The sequence below is a fragment of the Phragmites australis genome, chromosome 15 (assembly GCF_958298935.1).
Source record: "Phragmites australis chromosome 15, lpPhrAust1.1, whole genome shotgun sequence".
NCBI classification, from domain to species: domain Eukaryota; kingdom Viridiplantae; phylum Streptophyta; class Magnoliopsida; order Poales; family Poaceae; genus Phragmites; species Phragmites australis.
This window is the reverse complement of record NC_084935.1, coordinates 28,277,895-28,295,196: the sequence shown is the minus strand read 5'-3', so window position 1 is coordinate 28,295,196 and position 17,302 is coordinate 28,277,895. Positions and strand designations below refer to the sequence as shown.

General features: G+C 40.9%; 1 protein-coding gene across 1 annotated transcript; it reads right to left on the bottom strand.

The window, feature by feature from the left end:
• Nucleotides 1–491: 491 nt before the first annotated feature.
• On the bottom strand, nt 492–16,576 carry LOC133892274 (uncharacterized). The gene is made up of 21 exons (XM_062332960.1): nt 16,063–16,576; nt 15,397–15,459; nt 13,609–13,680; nt 13,415–13,522; nt 13,248–13,328; nt 13,040–13,093; nt 12,823–12,948; nt 12,649–12,738; nt 12,426–12,545; nt 12,232–12,348; nt 12,028–12,144; nt 11,877–11,933; nt 11,713–11,787; nt 11,496–11,588; nt 7,702–7,823; nt 6,240–6,486; nt 5,219–5,342; nt 3,491–3,834; nt 1,681–3,382; nt 1,078–1,328; nt 492–966 (listed from the first exon to the last, which is right to left on the bottom strand). The coding sequence occupies exons 1-21, from the start codon at nt 16,231–16,233 to the stop codon at nt 907–909; spliced, it is 4,194 nt and encodes a 1,397-aa protein (XP_062188944.1). The 5' UTR covers nt 16,234–16,576; the 3' UTR covers nt 492–906.
• Nucleotides 16,577–17,302: the final 726 nt, after the last annotated feature.

Below are 17,302 nucleotides of genomic sequence, written 5' to 3'. Positions count from 1 at the left end.
GGTGAGATCATCCACTTGACTAATCACGATCATTAATAAAATAATCAGTAATAATTAGCATATTGTATTGTTAATTAGTATTTATTACTATGAGATTATAATGGTTACATGTTAGTATGTTTATTAGTGCACTATTAGTGTGTCGATTAGAGTATGATTAGTGATAATTAGCATATTTTTGTTAATTAGTAATTACTACAATAAGATTAGTATTGATAGGTGTTTACACGTGTTGATTAATATACGATTAACTATTATTATTTAACCTTAAGAGATATAATCTAATTAATTACTCTCATCCCATTTACCATTATTTCTCTAAACAAACAAAAAAAACTAGTTTATCACATCCAACCAACCAAACAAACAATTTAGATAGATATATAAAAAAAAACAAAAATAGCCATATCACATCTATCCTTGCCCTCCAACCAAACCACCTAAATGATCCCCTGGTGCTCTTGGTGTCGGTTTGCCAATAGAACCAAACGTGGTACACCATAATTTCTACCTCGCTCTCTATTTGCAATGTTGATTATAGGTATGACAAAAGTCGGAATTGTGAATTTTATTCACTAACACTAAGCCATTGACAAAATCTAAGTACTGCATCAAAGCGTCGCCCAAAAAAAAATGAGTCAAAGGACCTGAAATCATCTTTCAGAACAATAGAAAAAACAATCAAACTCACACAGCCTGGCAAGATGCGGGGCAAACCCGATCATCTGCACACAAGCCCCATCTTGGTTTCTGAGCTCATCTTGTATACGCCAGACACCAAATCCTAGTTTCATAAACAATAAACTATTCTGTTCAGGTTTACGCAGTCAAACGATTCGAGCACAGAAATGTAGCTTGACAGGTTTGATGAAAACCAAACGTACGTCTGTATGGGAGGAGCGCCGATTAGCACTTGCTGTGCTTTGCCCTTTTCAGTAGCTTCCGGCTAGGCGCGATGTGATCATCCTGCAAAATATGAGGCATATAATGGAATGTGCTATAGCAGGTTGGTATTTTAGGATCGGCAGCAACGCATCCAGGAAATCAAACGATAACCATTGATGCTCATATCTTTACCTTATATAGTGAAGCCGCAGAATCCGACTGCATTGTTTGGTTTTGGGCTTGACCAAGAGACTGTAGCGTCTCGATGGCATCGACTGTGAGCTGCCAGCCAGAAAGCGCCGTACTACTTGTGCTGGAACTAGTATTAGTACAGCAAGCTGCAGCAACATCTCCATTTACCCATGGACAGTAATTGTTGTGATGCTTTATTGGGTCAAATTCTGGAAGATCTGTTTCATAGTCATTTTCTCCGTTTGATGCTCCTGACAATCAATCGTAAGAACAAAATAAATGGGATATCCAAATTAAAATACAGTCATCTGAGCACCACAATAAAAAACATATTTTGGTCATTAAAGTTATATTCTACATAGGATTCACAGCCTGACAGCCATTTCATTGAGGCATGGGATGCCAAATTGCTACTGTGTGGAGTTTAACATAATTGATGTCTTGATCATAATACTTTTAGTTGATAAAAGAGATGATTTTGTCTTGACCTATAATGAACATAAATGAACATAGTTCAACAGAAGCAGGCATATGCAACATGGAAGCAAAACAATAGCAGTAAAAGGCATGGTATCAAATAGTTAGATGCGGAAGTATCTATACCATTTCCTGGATCATAGTCATCATTAATCAACATTGTGCCAGTCACCTCCTCTTTAGATGCATCAATGCCAGAATAAACTCTTGCATTGCAAGAAAGGGAAGGATGTGCACTATTTTCTTGACCTGTGGCATGGCTCATCTTCTCTCTACTCTCAACAGAATCAGCTCTAGTTGAACCACAAATTTTCGAGCCACTGTCAGCTCGAATATCTTGGCTATCACCATTAGGATCTTCTCGACCAACTTCTTCAGGGACAAATTCATCCATCAAGCCAGGGCCAGGGGCTGACTCACCAGTGTGGCCCATAGTCTCAATGAGCTCAGGAATTGGATCCACGTCTCCAACAACACTACCAGTTTTATGCTCAGAAACATCAATCCCGTGAATTTCAGCTTCATGGCTAGCACCCATCCCAACACTCCCACCACTAACTCCCAGGCTAAGCTGATCTCTAGCAAAAGCAGGAACCATTTCTGCATTGAGCACTTCTTCCCCTCCATTCATACTACTCCCTCCTATCTCTCTTGCATTACTTTCAGCAGCAGGCTGTAGAAAATTGCTTTGCTGTGCTTGGTTGCTATAATTGAAATCCAATGTATCGCTCATTCCATCACTCCTGAGTGCCCTAGAAGGCTTATTAACATCATCACCATCACATGGATGGTATTCAACACTCTCCATTGAATTTTCCTCCACACCATGAACAGTATCCATCGCGATAACTGAAGATGCCCTCATAGAGTCCCTTGCAGATGGGTTTTGAAGGGCAGATGGACCTTCAGCTTTAGATGTATCAAACCTATTGACATCTATATCCAGATCAAAGCTTAAATTTCTGCTGGGACCAGCTCCAGAAGAAGATGGGCGATTGACATCAAAAAGATTAAAACCACGAGGCCTTTTGCTCCGAGTACCAGAATCTTGTGCAGCATCATCAACTTCATCACCATCGCGGTCAATGACGGTTCCTTCTATGCTGTCAGCAGGCTGAAGCCTGTTTATTAGCTTATCAGCTGTGCTCCCACCTTCCTCCAGGTTACGCTTCCTTGAACTGGGACCTCGAGACTCAAATGAGGCTGCATGGCCACCAAGCTCACTTCCGGTAGGCTGCCCAATCATCAGATCTCTTCCTATTCCTCCATAATTGAAATGTTCAGGCATTAGGGGCATTACAGAATGTTTTGATGGCAACCCTCCTGCCATTGTCAGGTTTAGGTCAACCTGAGCATTTGAAAGAGATTTTCTGTCATCAGTACTTGCCTCATCACGTCCCTCAACATTATCTCGCTCTGCTCCTTCAGCAAGCCCTCCATTGATCCCACTTGTAGCACTAATTCCACGTGTCAACACAGGCTTCCTTCCTGTGTCAGGCACATCAAAGTTATTGAGACTAAAATGAGAAGGGCGTGGCACAGATCTGAAATCCCAGATTCTCGCTGTAGCTCCACATAAGCTGCAATCCAGCAAAGGTGATCTCATGCTGCATCCAGTATCTTTGACACGCATTTTTCCTTTTCCCTTCTCTTTCTTAACTGATGCAGAGCACGGATTTTGATGATGCTCAGAAAATTGGGAATGAAACTGATCATTTGGTTCAGTTGAGCCTGCATTTCTAGCAGAGCGTGTTGAATTTTCTTCCCAATCTTGAACATTTGGAAGCCACCTAGGCTCCCATCCACAAAGGCTAATAAGCTTCTGTGCCTATATCAATCAGATGGGAGTGGCCTAGATTAAATAAAGCTACAAGTTCTGATAATAACTATAGCAATGAAAAAAGTAACAAGAAGGCATCAATGATAAGAGATATACTTGAGAGTAGCCACATGTCTCATCTTGATGATTGATATCAATTCCTGTTGTACTGTCTGTTTTGTATCCAAGCTCCCCAGACAAAATAGTAACTGACTGGGATAAGACATGATCAATTTCAGCGCTTCTAGTGAGCCTCATACTCTCAATTGCAGATGAGGCAATAACGGGAAGAGATATAAACTGCAACAATCCATCACAGCGATCTTTGAAACCACCAACAAGAGCTGATGGAGTAATGTGGAACTGGACTAGGCTATCAGCACAACTATTCCCTCTCCAAGGGCAATCATTCTGGTGAGATGCATCAAGCTGCTCAGCAAATGCTTCCCCAGCATTTGCAACTACAACATGACAAAAAGATCCCAACAAGGGAAGTTAGGTCCCACAGCTAAACAATGTTTCAGTTTGTAAACAGAGATGCTAGCGATACATGACAAGCTTAACTAAGCAGTAAAAACATAGCACCAAACAGACATGCGAAAATTGCAGCGCAGCTGTTCCATCCATAACTTATTTTTTTTAAAGCAGCAGTGAGAACCTAAAATAACTTCTATTACAGTTCCATGAAAGAGTAGCATAGATGTTGCCTGAGTATGCAAAATAAATAAAAACAGAAGTAGGTAAATTTTCAGTCAATGTCAACTACTGCAATTGTCAAACTAAACTCATCTAATTCAGCAGTTTGGAGAAGATATCTATCTAATTCAGCAGTTAGGAGAAGATATCCACAACAAAAGAAACAGACAGTGCCCTCTGATGCAAAATGTTCACGAATCTAGCACACCCAGCCCACACAAACAGGACCTAATGCAGCAGCAGCATCCTGAATTTCTTCCAGCTGGGAAAAATATCCAACGAACACTAAAAATGGGCAACCTGATTGCTCAGTATTTCTTTGCAACTGCATTGATGCATGTTCTTGTAAACAAATAAAATCTGACAAATGCTCCCTTCTTTCACAAAATCTTTTTGGAATGAAGGAAGCTTACCCATCTTCCATTGGAAACAAAGTATTACAGTAAAACAGAGGAGATGCAGGTACATGCCGGGGATCCAGCTATATCATAGAAAACCAGACTGAACCATAATCCCCCAAGTCCTAACAACAAGTTAGATTGCTCCAACTTGCAACCAACAGGAATGGCACCATTGGCACCTAAATACATTTCTTGCGACATGAGGGTTTTACTGAGACAACACAAAATATCCTATCACTTCTAGTAAACTGGAAAAGGTAAATAACAAATCAGAGAGAAAAGAAGCATGCATAAGTTGCCGAAAGAAACATGTCAGCTATGCAATAGGTAATATAACAAATGAAGCAACAGTTCCCCAATTAGCAAGATTCACTAACTCTGATTAGTTTACACAGTAAATAATAACACTCTACTAACTGAAAATCATGCCAATCGCAAAGCAATCAGTAAATTTAAAGCTCCGAGCTGATCAACTGACCCAAGGACTCATCATCAATAAATGAATAAATAGGAATAGCAAGAGGTATACAAAAGGCTAGTCACAAATAAGCAAGATTGGTTTCCCACATAGCGTGAAATACATCTGCAACAGAGTTTTTGCCAATTCGTAAAGGACAAACATCTCACTATAAGGAAAATTCAAAATTATGAATTATGATTCCACAAGTCAGATCTAAAGTAGGAATACTAGCGAGTTCCAAATTGGAAAAAAAAAATGTACAACAAAACTTATTGTCTCAGGACATACCTTCAGCAGGGGACCAGGATGTCAATGCAGTAAATATAAGATGTGCACCACACGACTCACACTCAATTTTATCCATGTCAATGTTCACCCAGCCTCTTCGAGCACAAGCCAGCGAACTAGCAGCCTGTAAAACTTAAGTTATTAGTGTTCTTTCAAACTTGGGTTTCCCATTTTTATGTGTCTGTTTTATCCTCTTTAAATTTGAGAGCTCAGAAATGCAAAATAAGTTCTATACGGTTACTAGAATCAAAGTTGGACATTTCAAAGGAGATGCCCAGGTTTAACAATTATCTGATTCATGCCGGGTCTGATTAACTAGGTTGATATGGTGGAATAAATTACATTTTGAGGCATTTTATACCTACACATATCATAACTATCATGTAGCAAGCTGCTTAAGAAGAAAAAAGATATTTGATAATGTCTTGATGAAGAAAAAAAAGGGAATATGGAGAACGGCAGCACTTTTTTCAAGTTTGAACATACGTGAGACAAAAATTACTCCCTCCATCATTTGATGTTTTAGGATTGGAAAAGTATTCTTTTTTTACTTTGACATACCTACAACTATCTCCTAACTCATTTGTATGAGTTACATTTTTATAATACTCAATCTATTTGTTCATGGATCACAATGGGTGGGTTTAGGAGACAAGCCAATTCAATGAGGTAGAGAGAGACACAAATTTAATAGGGTATGTGTTCATCTCGTGCAAGCGTGCAGCTGTGCACCATTCTAAATCATCCAGCAGAAAAGAACAGGGGCAGTAACATTGTAACAACATTTCCAATAAAAAATGTATGTCTTAGCATGCAATTGCCAGTAACGAACATCCGACAAAGTTTCTTACAGTTCTCATAATTCAGTTATTCTAAACCATCCTCTAAGGGAGATAAATTCTAAACTGATACACATGCAAAAAAAAATGCAAGAGAAACACCTCACTATTAATCAACAGTTAATGGATGCTTTATTACAAATGCCACAGGTCACCAAGAGTTCAATAAGAGAATAAATGACCTTTGGCTTAGAAGCCCATGTTGAAGGCTTAAATGTGGCGAGTCGACAAAGCAAGTCGCCTCGTTCCCATGGTCTACATGATGGTTCAAAGAAATTTGCAGCAGTTCCAGCAGCATTAGTACTTAGAGAAGGCTGAGAAACATGTGGAGCAACATGAGATGATCCAACTTTGGACACTTGATCACCACCCAACCAATCTATGCTAGCTACATTAGTCTGTCCAGGAGGTGATGAAGCACCAGCAGAACTGAGAAGGGGGACCAAAAGGGAGCTTCAGTGCAAGCAAAAAGTAGAACGATATATCAGTGTAGCACATTTTAAAAAAAATGAAATAGCATAGCATTATATGATTCCATTTGATTAGGAAACGAATATACTTACTGCAAGATAAATAACAAATCGATCTACCGGCCACTTTGTGACATTTTTTATGGTGCAGAAAAATAAAACCGGAGAACTGACAATTAAAGTAGTGCTAATCAAGTAATCATGTTAGTGCATCAAGAGCCATAACGTATGGTAGATGAGAAGACACAAAGAAGTCATCAATTTCCCTATTGGGAGCTTCAGGGTTAATGACCTGGTCATGATAATAAAGAAGTCAAAGTCCATAACAAAACAACAAACCAAAGCCAGAATTCTAGATCCGTTCCTTTGCCATCTATCTAACTAGCTACCTGGGTGAAATTGTGCGAACAAAAACACCAAAGATCGCATAATTTAGTGTAAAACCAGCAAGACTTATACCATGTGTGTAAAATAATAATATTCAAAAGCCGCATACTTGGTGCCAGGAATAACCAGTAATCGCACAATACACCCCGACAGAAACAACATGAATTTGCCAATCCAGCTAGAACTAGATAAGCTCATGCGGGAGTCACACGCTGCCCACCGAAGTACAGAACACCGATTCCCCGCGACAGTAGCAAATACGACCGACCTTCTACCAATCAAATTCCCAAAGTCAGCAGCAAAAAAACAAAAAAACAAAAAATCGCTCTTTGATTACTAAGTAGCATCCTTAGTCCTTAGAGCATCTCCAAGAGATGCCCAATATGGCTCCCTGTAGCTATTTTTAGAGATTTTTAGTCCAAAATGACTCTCCAACAGCTCCCCTCTCTTGTTCCCAATTTTTACCAATCCCCAAAAGTCCCCTCCATCCTAAGAAGTGAGTTTATGCGATGATATAAGAAGTAAGCTTTAGAGAGTCATGCTCTTAGTGTTTAAAACGCCCTACTCTGACCTACACACCTAGCTGCAATTACTAGAGCCACGAACCCGAAACGAAAATTCAAAATTTTCCAGGACCGAAGCACCCCACAGAAGGTCAAACCCGCGCGAAGCCCGATCCGGTGGCCAAGCACCACCAGCGCCCATGGAACAACCGAGCCACACAGGCCCAGCGGCAAGCGAGGTCCCCGCCCGCCCGAGGCGGAGGGGGGCGGGGGCAGCAGCGTACCTGGCGACGGGGGTGGGTGGATTCGAGGCCGAGCGCGCCGGCGGCGGGTCGGGGGGCGCCGCCGACGAGCTCCGCACCTCCTCGCGCATCGCGCTCGCGGTCGGAGTCGGGAGAAGGTCGGGTCAAGGCCGGGCAGAGCAGAGCAGAGAGCAGGGCAGGCGCGGCGCTGTGTGGTGTGGTGTGCTGTGGTGTGTGAGGCGATGGCGACGCGAGCCGAGGGGCTCTCCTCTCCTCTACTCGTAAACGCGGTGCGCGATGGGCTGGAGGGATGGCATTCGCTCGCGGTCGCAGGCTGCTGCCGGCCGGGACGGCGGCTACGCGGCGTCTCGCTGACGAAGCCCACTGGGCCTTCCACGAGCTGAGCGATGGTCGGCCATGTTCCGTGTGTCACGAAGGACGGGCTGCCGGAGTTGGATTCCTTGCATCCACTAGGCCTGCAATATGTACATGACAGAATTTTTTATTTTTATATTTCTAAAATCAAAAAATTACAAAACTAGACGTCTGTTTAAAAAATAGCAAAATAGACTATTATTGCCTATTGAAAGGACCATAGATTTTATAAAAATAAAGGTGTCACCATACAACGAGCGACAAGTTAAATAAAAAAACATTGTGTTCTATTGCTCTCAAAATTTAAAACACTATTGAAATAGTTATAAAAAAAATCTATATTGTAGAGGATATTATGATCTAGATTTCATAAAAATTTCAGTCTGTTAATGCAATTTGTCTTTTTTGTTTCTCATTTTAAAAGTAATTGTTTGAGTTGAAATTTTTTGTAGAGATAGATATAGCATCTTTTACAATATACTTTTTTTAAGAATTTTTCATGACTATTTCGACAGTGTTTAAAAATTTTAGAGCAATGGAACATAGTATTTTTTTTTGACCTATTGTCCATTAGAATGATGACATCTTTTTTTTTAAAAAAAAACCTATCACCTAGTTTAGCAATTTGGACAGTAGCCTATTTAGCAAGTTTTTCAAATAGACACTTAGTTTTACAATTTTTTGATTTTTGAAATATAAAAATAAAAAAGCTCTTACATGACACATGGGCGCTAGGTAGGAAAGTGTATACTGTGCTACATGCGGACTCTAAGTCTCTTACCAAGTTTATGTCCCGTGTGACGGTCACACGCTTGTGTTATGTCTTTGTATAGCGTAGTAGTAAGGTGTGAATACCTTACACTATTTCTCTAAGAAATGGTTTTTAGGATCACTAATAAAAATTTCAGGCTTCCTTTTGTAGGGAAAAGAAAAAGGATCTCAGATAGCCCTAATGTGACCAAGCAGCCCTCCAGGGTCCAGATGCTCAAGTCCACAAACACTGGGGGAGGGCAACAGCTAGTTGCAGGAGCAATATTCCCATGCATTATTTCAGCACATGCCCCAGGTACATCCCATGTGAGTTCTTTTGTACCTTCCATAATAATTGTGATTTCAGTTTTGCTAGGAATAATTTTTTCCTCTGGGATTTACCTTGACGTCCCCATAATATAAAATACGAGTTAGTTGTCACGCCATCTTTTTATTAACTCTTCTCACATCTAATAAAAACCTCTAAAATTTGAATAATTTATCTATTTTTATCATCTACCCTTATCATCCAACCTCATTGCCTCATTACTGGCTACGGATATAGAACCTATTTTACTAATAAAAATAAAAATAAATCAAGAGAGACATTATCGGATAATCTCCTACTTCTTTTTCGGATACCATCTAAAATCAAATTACAACATTACTTTCGATGTAATCGTTCAACTGCGCTTTCATAACACATCCACATCTTCATACCTTGAGTTTATATATGATGTTACCACATCTAATATTTATATTTCCGTTACAACACACGAGCACAGTAGTTTCCACCTTAGACCATCTCCAACCATATTCCCTTCATTTCGTTCTCTTCCTAATTCCCTTCCCCATTCCTATTCCCTTTATTTTCTCTTATCTCCAACAACTTCCCTTCGAGGGGAATCGTGAAGGGAAATAAGAGAGAATCCCGTCCTGAAGGGAATGACCCTGAGAATCCATTCGTGACGGGAACTGTAAAGAGAAACCGTTAAAGCGTTGAAGGGAACGAAAATTCCTTCATGACGAGATTTTCGTCCGTGACGGAAATCCCTTGGGTATAGTCTTATGGGTGAGAAGCAGGGTGACACAATCTTCACATGTACTATTGCGCACATGATAATTCAGGAAACCAAAAACGTTAATTTCCTATTAAAAAAAACTAGCGACGAAACTCTGCACATTCTTCATTCACATTCATCATACTTAGGTTCACAAGCATCTCAAAATTTAAAACACTATTGAAATAGTTATAAAAAATTTCTAAAAAATCTATATTGTAGAGGATACTATGATCTAGATTTCACAAAAATTTCAGTCTTTCAATGCAATTTGTCTTTTTTGTTTCTCATTTTAAAAGTAGTTGTTTGATTTAAATTTTTTTAGAGATAGATATAGCATCCTTTACAATATATTTTTTTTAGAATTTTTCATGACTATTTCGATAGTGTTTTGAATTTTTTGAGCAATAGAACATAGTTTTTTTTTTACCAATCGTCCATTAGAATGATGACATCTTTATTTTTTTTAAACCTATCGGCTACTTTAGCGATTTGGACAGTAGCCTGTTTAGCAATTTTTTCAAATAGATACCTAGTTTTACAATTTTTTGATTTTTAAATATAAAAAAAAAATCTTACATGACACATGGGTGCTAGGTACGAAAGTGTGTACCCATGCTACATGCGGACTCTAAGTCTCTTACTAAGTTTATGTCCCGTGTGACGGTCATATGCTTGTGTTGTGTCTTTGTATAGCGTAGTAGTAAGGTGCGAATACCTTACACTATTCCTTAAAAAATGGTTTTTAGGATCACTAATAAAAATTTCAGGCTTCGTTTTGTAGGGAAAAGGAAAAGGATCTCAGATAGCCCTAATGTGACCAAGCAGCCCTCCAGGGTCCAGATGCTCAAGTCCACAAACCCTGAGGGAGGGCAACAGCTAGTTGCACGAGCAATATTCCCATGCATTATTTCAGCACATGCCCCAGGTACACCCCATGTGAGTTCTTTTGTACTTCCGGGATAATTTTTTCTCTAGGATTTACCTTGACGTCCCTGTAATATAAAACACGGGTTAGTTCTCGCGCCATCTCATTAACTCTTCTCACATCTAATAAAAATCTCTAAAATTTAAATAATTTATCTATTTTATCATCTACCCTTGTCATCCAATCTCCTTGTCTCGTTACTGGCTACGGATATGAGACCCGTTTTACTAATAAAAATAAATAAAAAAATTAAGAGAAAAATTATCGAATAATCTACTACTTCTTTTTCGGATACCATTTGAAATGAAATTAGACATTACTCTCGATGTAATCGTTCAGCTGTGTTTTCATAACACATCCACATATACATACCTTGAGTTTATATCTGATGTTACCATATCTAATATTTATGATTTTGTTAACACGCGAGCACAGTAGTTTCCACTTTACAGCCAATGGCAAGCTTATGGGTGAGAAGCAGGGTGACACAATCTTCACATGTACTATTGCGCACATGATAATTCAGGAAACCAAAAACGTTAATTTCCTATAAAAAAAACTAGCGACCAAACTCTGCACATTCTTCATTCACATTCTTCATACTTAGGTTCACAAGCATCTCTAGCTAGATAAAGACTTCAAAAAAAAAAAAGTCCAAGCTTCAGTTCATCAGCTCCTTGTCTGGTTATCTGCTACTTCTAAAACTTAGACGCCAATCATGGCAACCTCCGGTGATGTGCCTCGTCGCCTTCGACGATGCCACCCTCCGGCTTCCACATGACGTCCTTGAGGCCATTTGAGATGTTGTGGTAGAACTGCGCAAAGCGTTCAGCATGTCACAAAATCAGTATGATCTCGGTATGAACTATTTCATTTCTCGAGTGCTTCCAGTGGAGTGCATCACAGTGTGGGGTATAAAAATAAAATCGTGCACATTACCTTGTGGAATTCGAGGGTGTCGCCGTTAGACTTGCGGAGCTCAACCATGTACAGCGATGGCGTGACTTCGAAAACCTTAGTTACGAAGAAGTTGTTTCAGTCTATGCTCCAGCCAAGAACAGTGGAACAGACCATATAGCAAGGCCAAGACAATCATGAAGTACCTCTGTTGCAACAGCCAGCTGACCTTTCCTTCCAGGATTCTCTCCTTGCAGCTTCAGCTGATGATTTTATTCCGGGAAATTGACATCAGAATGAAGCTCAGATGGCGAAATTAAATTATGGACACAACGTTTTGGATTTTGATTATAATACCTTGTAGTTGTGCTTCTGTACATTGAAGCCCATGGGTCCTGCTGCAGCTTCGATTTTTGATAGTATCTCATTTGCAGGAAGCCTTGATGCAAATCGTGTTTCTCGCTTAACAGAATCCTACAGGCATCACCACACGAGATTAGGTACAAAATCTCACAGAGCGCGCTTCAAGGTCAGGGCCACCAATCAAGACTATGAACATACATTTTGCTTCTCAAAGAGTGTGCCGAGATTGAGGCCCTGAGATGTAGAAATCAACTCAAAAGCATTCATCACTGACGGCCTTTCTTCTCGCCTCTCAACTACAAGCTGTGCTGGGTCCTGCATTAGAAGCAATGTTACCATGACCATACAGTTGGTTGCGAGACACGATATGACTTCAAAAGTGCAAAACTTACGCCGGATTCGTTGAAAATAGAGTTGACATCATCCAGATTAACATCTGCTGTCTCAAACCTAGGAGGCTCATAACCCTTCTTGAACCACTCGTTATTAATAAGCTCTGCAATAGTTATTCTCTGCACAAGCCATAAAGAACGGCATGAGCTATTTATCACATAGATAGAATAGATGTTGTACAGAATCGAGGCTGAAATGATGGAAATGAACAGCAAAACATACAGTGCTAGGATTGGGATCTAGTATTTTCTTGATGAGCTTCTTTGCACTGGTGGAGAACCAAGACGGGCAACTGAAGTTTGCTTTGAAGATCTGCATGAACGGTCAACTAAATTTCAAGCACTCATTCGGAAAAGGGAAATCAAGCGCTTGTGGCCATGGTAGAGGGCGACCAACCTTCTTGTAAAGTGACATGAGGTTCGAATCTTCAAAAGGGAGGTATCCCGCCATGAGGACAAAGAGAATCACTCCACATGACCATAGATCAGCCTTGGCTCCATCATAACCTTTGTTGTTTATAACCTGCACATCCAGGAGCATTGAAACATGAGAACAAAATGTTTAACTAAATGAAGATGAGCACATAATTTAAAGCATGGATGTAGTGAAGTACCTCGGGAGCTACATAATTGGGAGTTCCACAGGTTGTGTGCAGCAGACCATCCTCCTGCAAGTTAACGAAAGGATATGAAAAAATAATCAGCTGACTGGAAAATATTACCATTGTCAAGTAAGACAGAGAGAACACTGTAAACCACTATACTTTTCATGATAATATTGTTTTCAGCCACTTGATTATCAGTAACAGCCAGTTTACTTACTCGGACTTGTTGAGGTAGTGCGCTCAATCCAAAATCCGACACCTTGAGTGTGCCACTAGCATCAAGCAGAAGATTTTCCGGCTGAAAAAAAAAACGAAAATGGTATTAAGCACAGTTTCCTGCTGCACCTACACACCATATCTGTAAACACTGTAAATAGCACTCACCTTCAGATCGCGGTGGTAGACACCTCTGCTGTGACTGTAATCGACAGCATTGATCAGCTGCTGGAAATACTTCCTTGCATCGCCCTCTTTCAGCCTTCCACGTGAAGCCTAAGCCGCAAAATTGATGCAAATTGATCACACTTGAACAGCGAAAAGCATAGTTCAGATGTCGATAGAAAAGACTAATCACTCACAATTTTGTCAAAAAGTTCACCACCAGTGACAAGCTCAATCACTATGTATATCTTTGTCTTGCTGGCCATCACCTTCACAACAAGACATATATATTAACTTATTAAGTGGACATGGACATAAAGAAGCAAGAAATCAACAAAAAAAAAAAACTAGTGCAACGTTACCATGAATTCATTGTTGGAATTTGAGGGGTTTTCCCTTTGAGATTCGAGTTTGAAATGAAGTCAAATTTGAATTTAAAGAAACTCCAGTGAAATTGGAAAAAAGGAGAAAAAAGAGAGGAAATGAGGCCTCAGGCTAGTGGGCCACTACTAGGCCCATGTGGTAGAGCAACCCACTAGCTCGCCACCTCCTCCCTTATCCCCTCACGGGAAGGTTCTAGAGAGGATGTTGGATCTCAGATGAATGGATGGATAGGATTTGATGCTACAGTATTTTTTGTCAGCGTGGTGGTGCCCGCGACACTATTGGCTTGCCTCCCTCAGTGGTGTGCCCCGTCGCACTATGCGCTGCCTATCCACGCGAATGTCCAGCAGCTCTGCTCTACTTGTATGTGGTGGTGCTCGGCCTAGTGGAGTGTACTTTTGTACATACCGTGGCCGTGGTGACCGTGATCTGATCGCGGGGCTGGTGGTGGTTGTGGACACACCTTCGTGCGCGATTTGCCGATGGTGACCGTACCATACACACGTTCTGCCCATAGTGACCGCGCTCTCACCGTGCTCCCTGCATCCAGTGCTCGGCAGCATCATTCTTGGCCCAGAGTTAGGCCTCTCTCTGTTTCAACGATCTCCTGCTCCTCGAGTGCTGACTGCAGTGTGCACTGAAGTAGGCATAACGGCATTGTATCTCCGAGAACGAATACCCTTTGCGACCTTGACATAAAGGAGGGTCTCTATTTTCTAGGATAACGCATGTGTGCCTTGCCTTCAGCTTATCCGTCATCTACTTCGAAAAGTAAGACCGTTTCCGTTGCCTTTGCAGTACAACTTGCAATTTCGCCATAACTTGTGCCTCAGATTATCTATGCTGTTATTGGAGATAAATTGCATGCTTGGTGGGTGTAATGGTCGATGATGAAAACTTGGTGGGTGTAATACTCGATGAAAACAGGCTAAGTGAGATTAGTGTGACTGTAGACAATATTCTAGACTGTGGTTGTGCTATATTCCTGTTGATAGCCTTATAGTCTTGTTTATCTGTTCTACATTGTGAGCAACTACTATTGCATAAGGTTGTTCTGTTAACCTGATTAGAATAGTCTTTCTTGCTGGTAGAGTAATTGCTATATAATCAAAACTTTAATCATGTTGGACCAAAACCTAGGATATTTACTTGATACTGTCATACTGATCGGCGATCTTAGATAAGTCTTTTGGCGTTGGAAAGCCGTTAATTTGATAACCCGCACTAAGAGCCATCTAACTAAACTAAAGCACTTATCGATATGTTTCTAGTGTGTTCCCACCTTGTTATGTCGATTGTCATGTTTGATATCATTTTGGATATGAGTAGCATCGTTCTTGCTCTACATACATTTGAAATGCTCATGTCATATGTGTGATATTCATATATGGCTTTCATGCCTTTAATTATATGTTTAAATTAGGAATTATGTTAATCGGAAAGTTGCAAAAACACAATTCAAAACAACATTCTCATTCCCGGTGGGAAGTAAATAAAATCCACACTGCAGAAATGTATGCTCTGTTTTCGTAGTTTCAGATTGCACAAGTCGCAAATCCATTTATCGACCGAAAAGGATTAACGATTGGAAAAACGAATACCTCGTACATCCGGATAACATTGGGGTGCCTGATGAGCTTCATGGTCGAGATCTCGCGCTTTATCTGCAATCGCAACATCACGCGCATCAAAATCAGAAAGTAACCTCGAAGTCACAGGACTAATTTGACCATCCCAACCAAACAACGACGCACACGTTCCAACGAACACGGACGAGACTGACACGCCCGTGCTTTCCCCAGGCGTATTAATTGGTGCCAGAACGCCATCGTAGAACGCTACAATTACTGCTACTTCTTTCTCGTAATCTCGCGTGTCATATGATCTAAGGGGGAAAAAAAATCAAGAACTCATCTTGAAGAAAAGAAATAAATTTGGACGAACTTGACGAGCAGACAAAATTTCCCTTTCGCCCAAGGTTGGAGACACCCATAAACATCAAGAACCGGATATGGACCATCCTGTGATCAAAAGGCAAATGGACACAGAAAACGAATCGAGGCCACCTTCTGCGCCGGATAGGATTCGTGAACGGGAAAATAAACGCATAAAGATTAGAGAGAGAAAATTTCTCCTTGGCTCCAATCTTGAACTCCCCAGAAAGAAAGAAAAAAATGAATGGAACAGAGAGAAAAAGGAGAACAGGAACAAGAATGGCGTGTGTGTGAAAGAGATTGGGTTGGATTTGGCGCTGCGGCGGTACATACCTGGGCGATCATCTTGTGCTTGAGGACCTTCTCCTTGTCGAGGATCTTGATGGCGACATTCTCGCCGGTCTCGACGTTCCTTGCGAACTTGACCTTGGCGAAGGTGCCCTCCCCCAGCGTCCGCCCCAGTTCGTACCTCCCCACCCGCGTCTTCCCCACGGACACGCTCATCTTCCGATCAATCCTCCTTTCTCCGACTGCCCCCTCGAATCAACGCCCGGGCCGGCCAAAAAGATGGCCCCTTTACGCACGAATGGATCCGAATCTACTCACTACCTGGGCGGCGGAGGGCCTAAGACCTCTTCTTGTCGCAGGGCCTCCACTGCACGAACAGCTCCTGGTGCTCCTCCCCGTGCTGCCGCTGCCGCATCAGGCCTCGCTCTGCTCTCACTCACTCACTCACTCACTCACCCGCTCAGTGCAGCTTAATTAATGGACGGGAGGAAATGACGACTGATTAGCAGAGGCAGGCGGTGGCGCAGAGGCGGTTAATGGTGGTGGGTAGGGGAGGAGAGGAGGGGGTATGTATAGGCGGGCGCGGAGGGTGGAGGAGGACTGGAGGAAGGAGGAAAGCGCGCGGTCGCGTCGCGTGACGACCGATGCGGGCGATGGAGGCAGGCGACCGTCGAGCCTTCCCTGGTTTTCACTAAAAGGTTAATGTTAATTATCGACATTAAGGCATTATTTGTTTTTTAATTTTATTATGGATTCTAGCTTTAAAATAAAAACCAAGCGCTCATATTTTAAAAGCTGATTTTCATAATCCACACGCTAAATTATACTATAAAATTCTACAACACAGATTATGACAATCTAAAGAAAAAACAAACATAACCTAAACTGATTTTCACAATCCACATTGTGATAATCTAAAACAAAAACAAACATGACCTAAGAGCTCGACTCTTCAATTTTAGTTTTGGATTATATTTTATCCTATAAACGTTTATGTGGTGAATGAGAATTATTTTATGTAATCGTTTGATTAGTAAGATGGTTGAATTCTTGAAAGAGTGCATGTGAGAGGAGTGAGATGACTCTTGTGAGAAACCACTTTCAACCTTTTTTCCTCCTAGTGTAAAAATAAGAAACATTTTTCTCGTTTCTGATTCAAAACACTTGCTCGTCACATCGTATGGCAGGAATTCTTTTGTTTCTGATGGGAAATAGAATTCAAAATGTCAGCTAAACAGGACCTAAATTATTAATATCTTCGGTATAATTTTTTTAATTTACTAAA

Bases quoted from the DNA above. Each gene is read 5' to 3' on its own strand.
- LOC133892274 (XM_062332960.1), bottom strand. From the start codon at position 16,233: ATGAGCGTGTCCGTGGGGAAGACGCGGGTGGGGAGGTACGAACTGGGG. The intron at 11,934-12,027 runs GTATTATAATCA...TAAAATCATCAG, and splicing joins TACAGAAGCACAACTACAAG to CTGAAGCTGCAAGGAGAGAA. The intron at 5,343-6,239 runs GTCATTTATTCT...TAAGTTTTACAG, and splicing joins CATGGGCTTCTAAGCCAAAG to GCTGCTAGTTCGCTGGCTTG.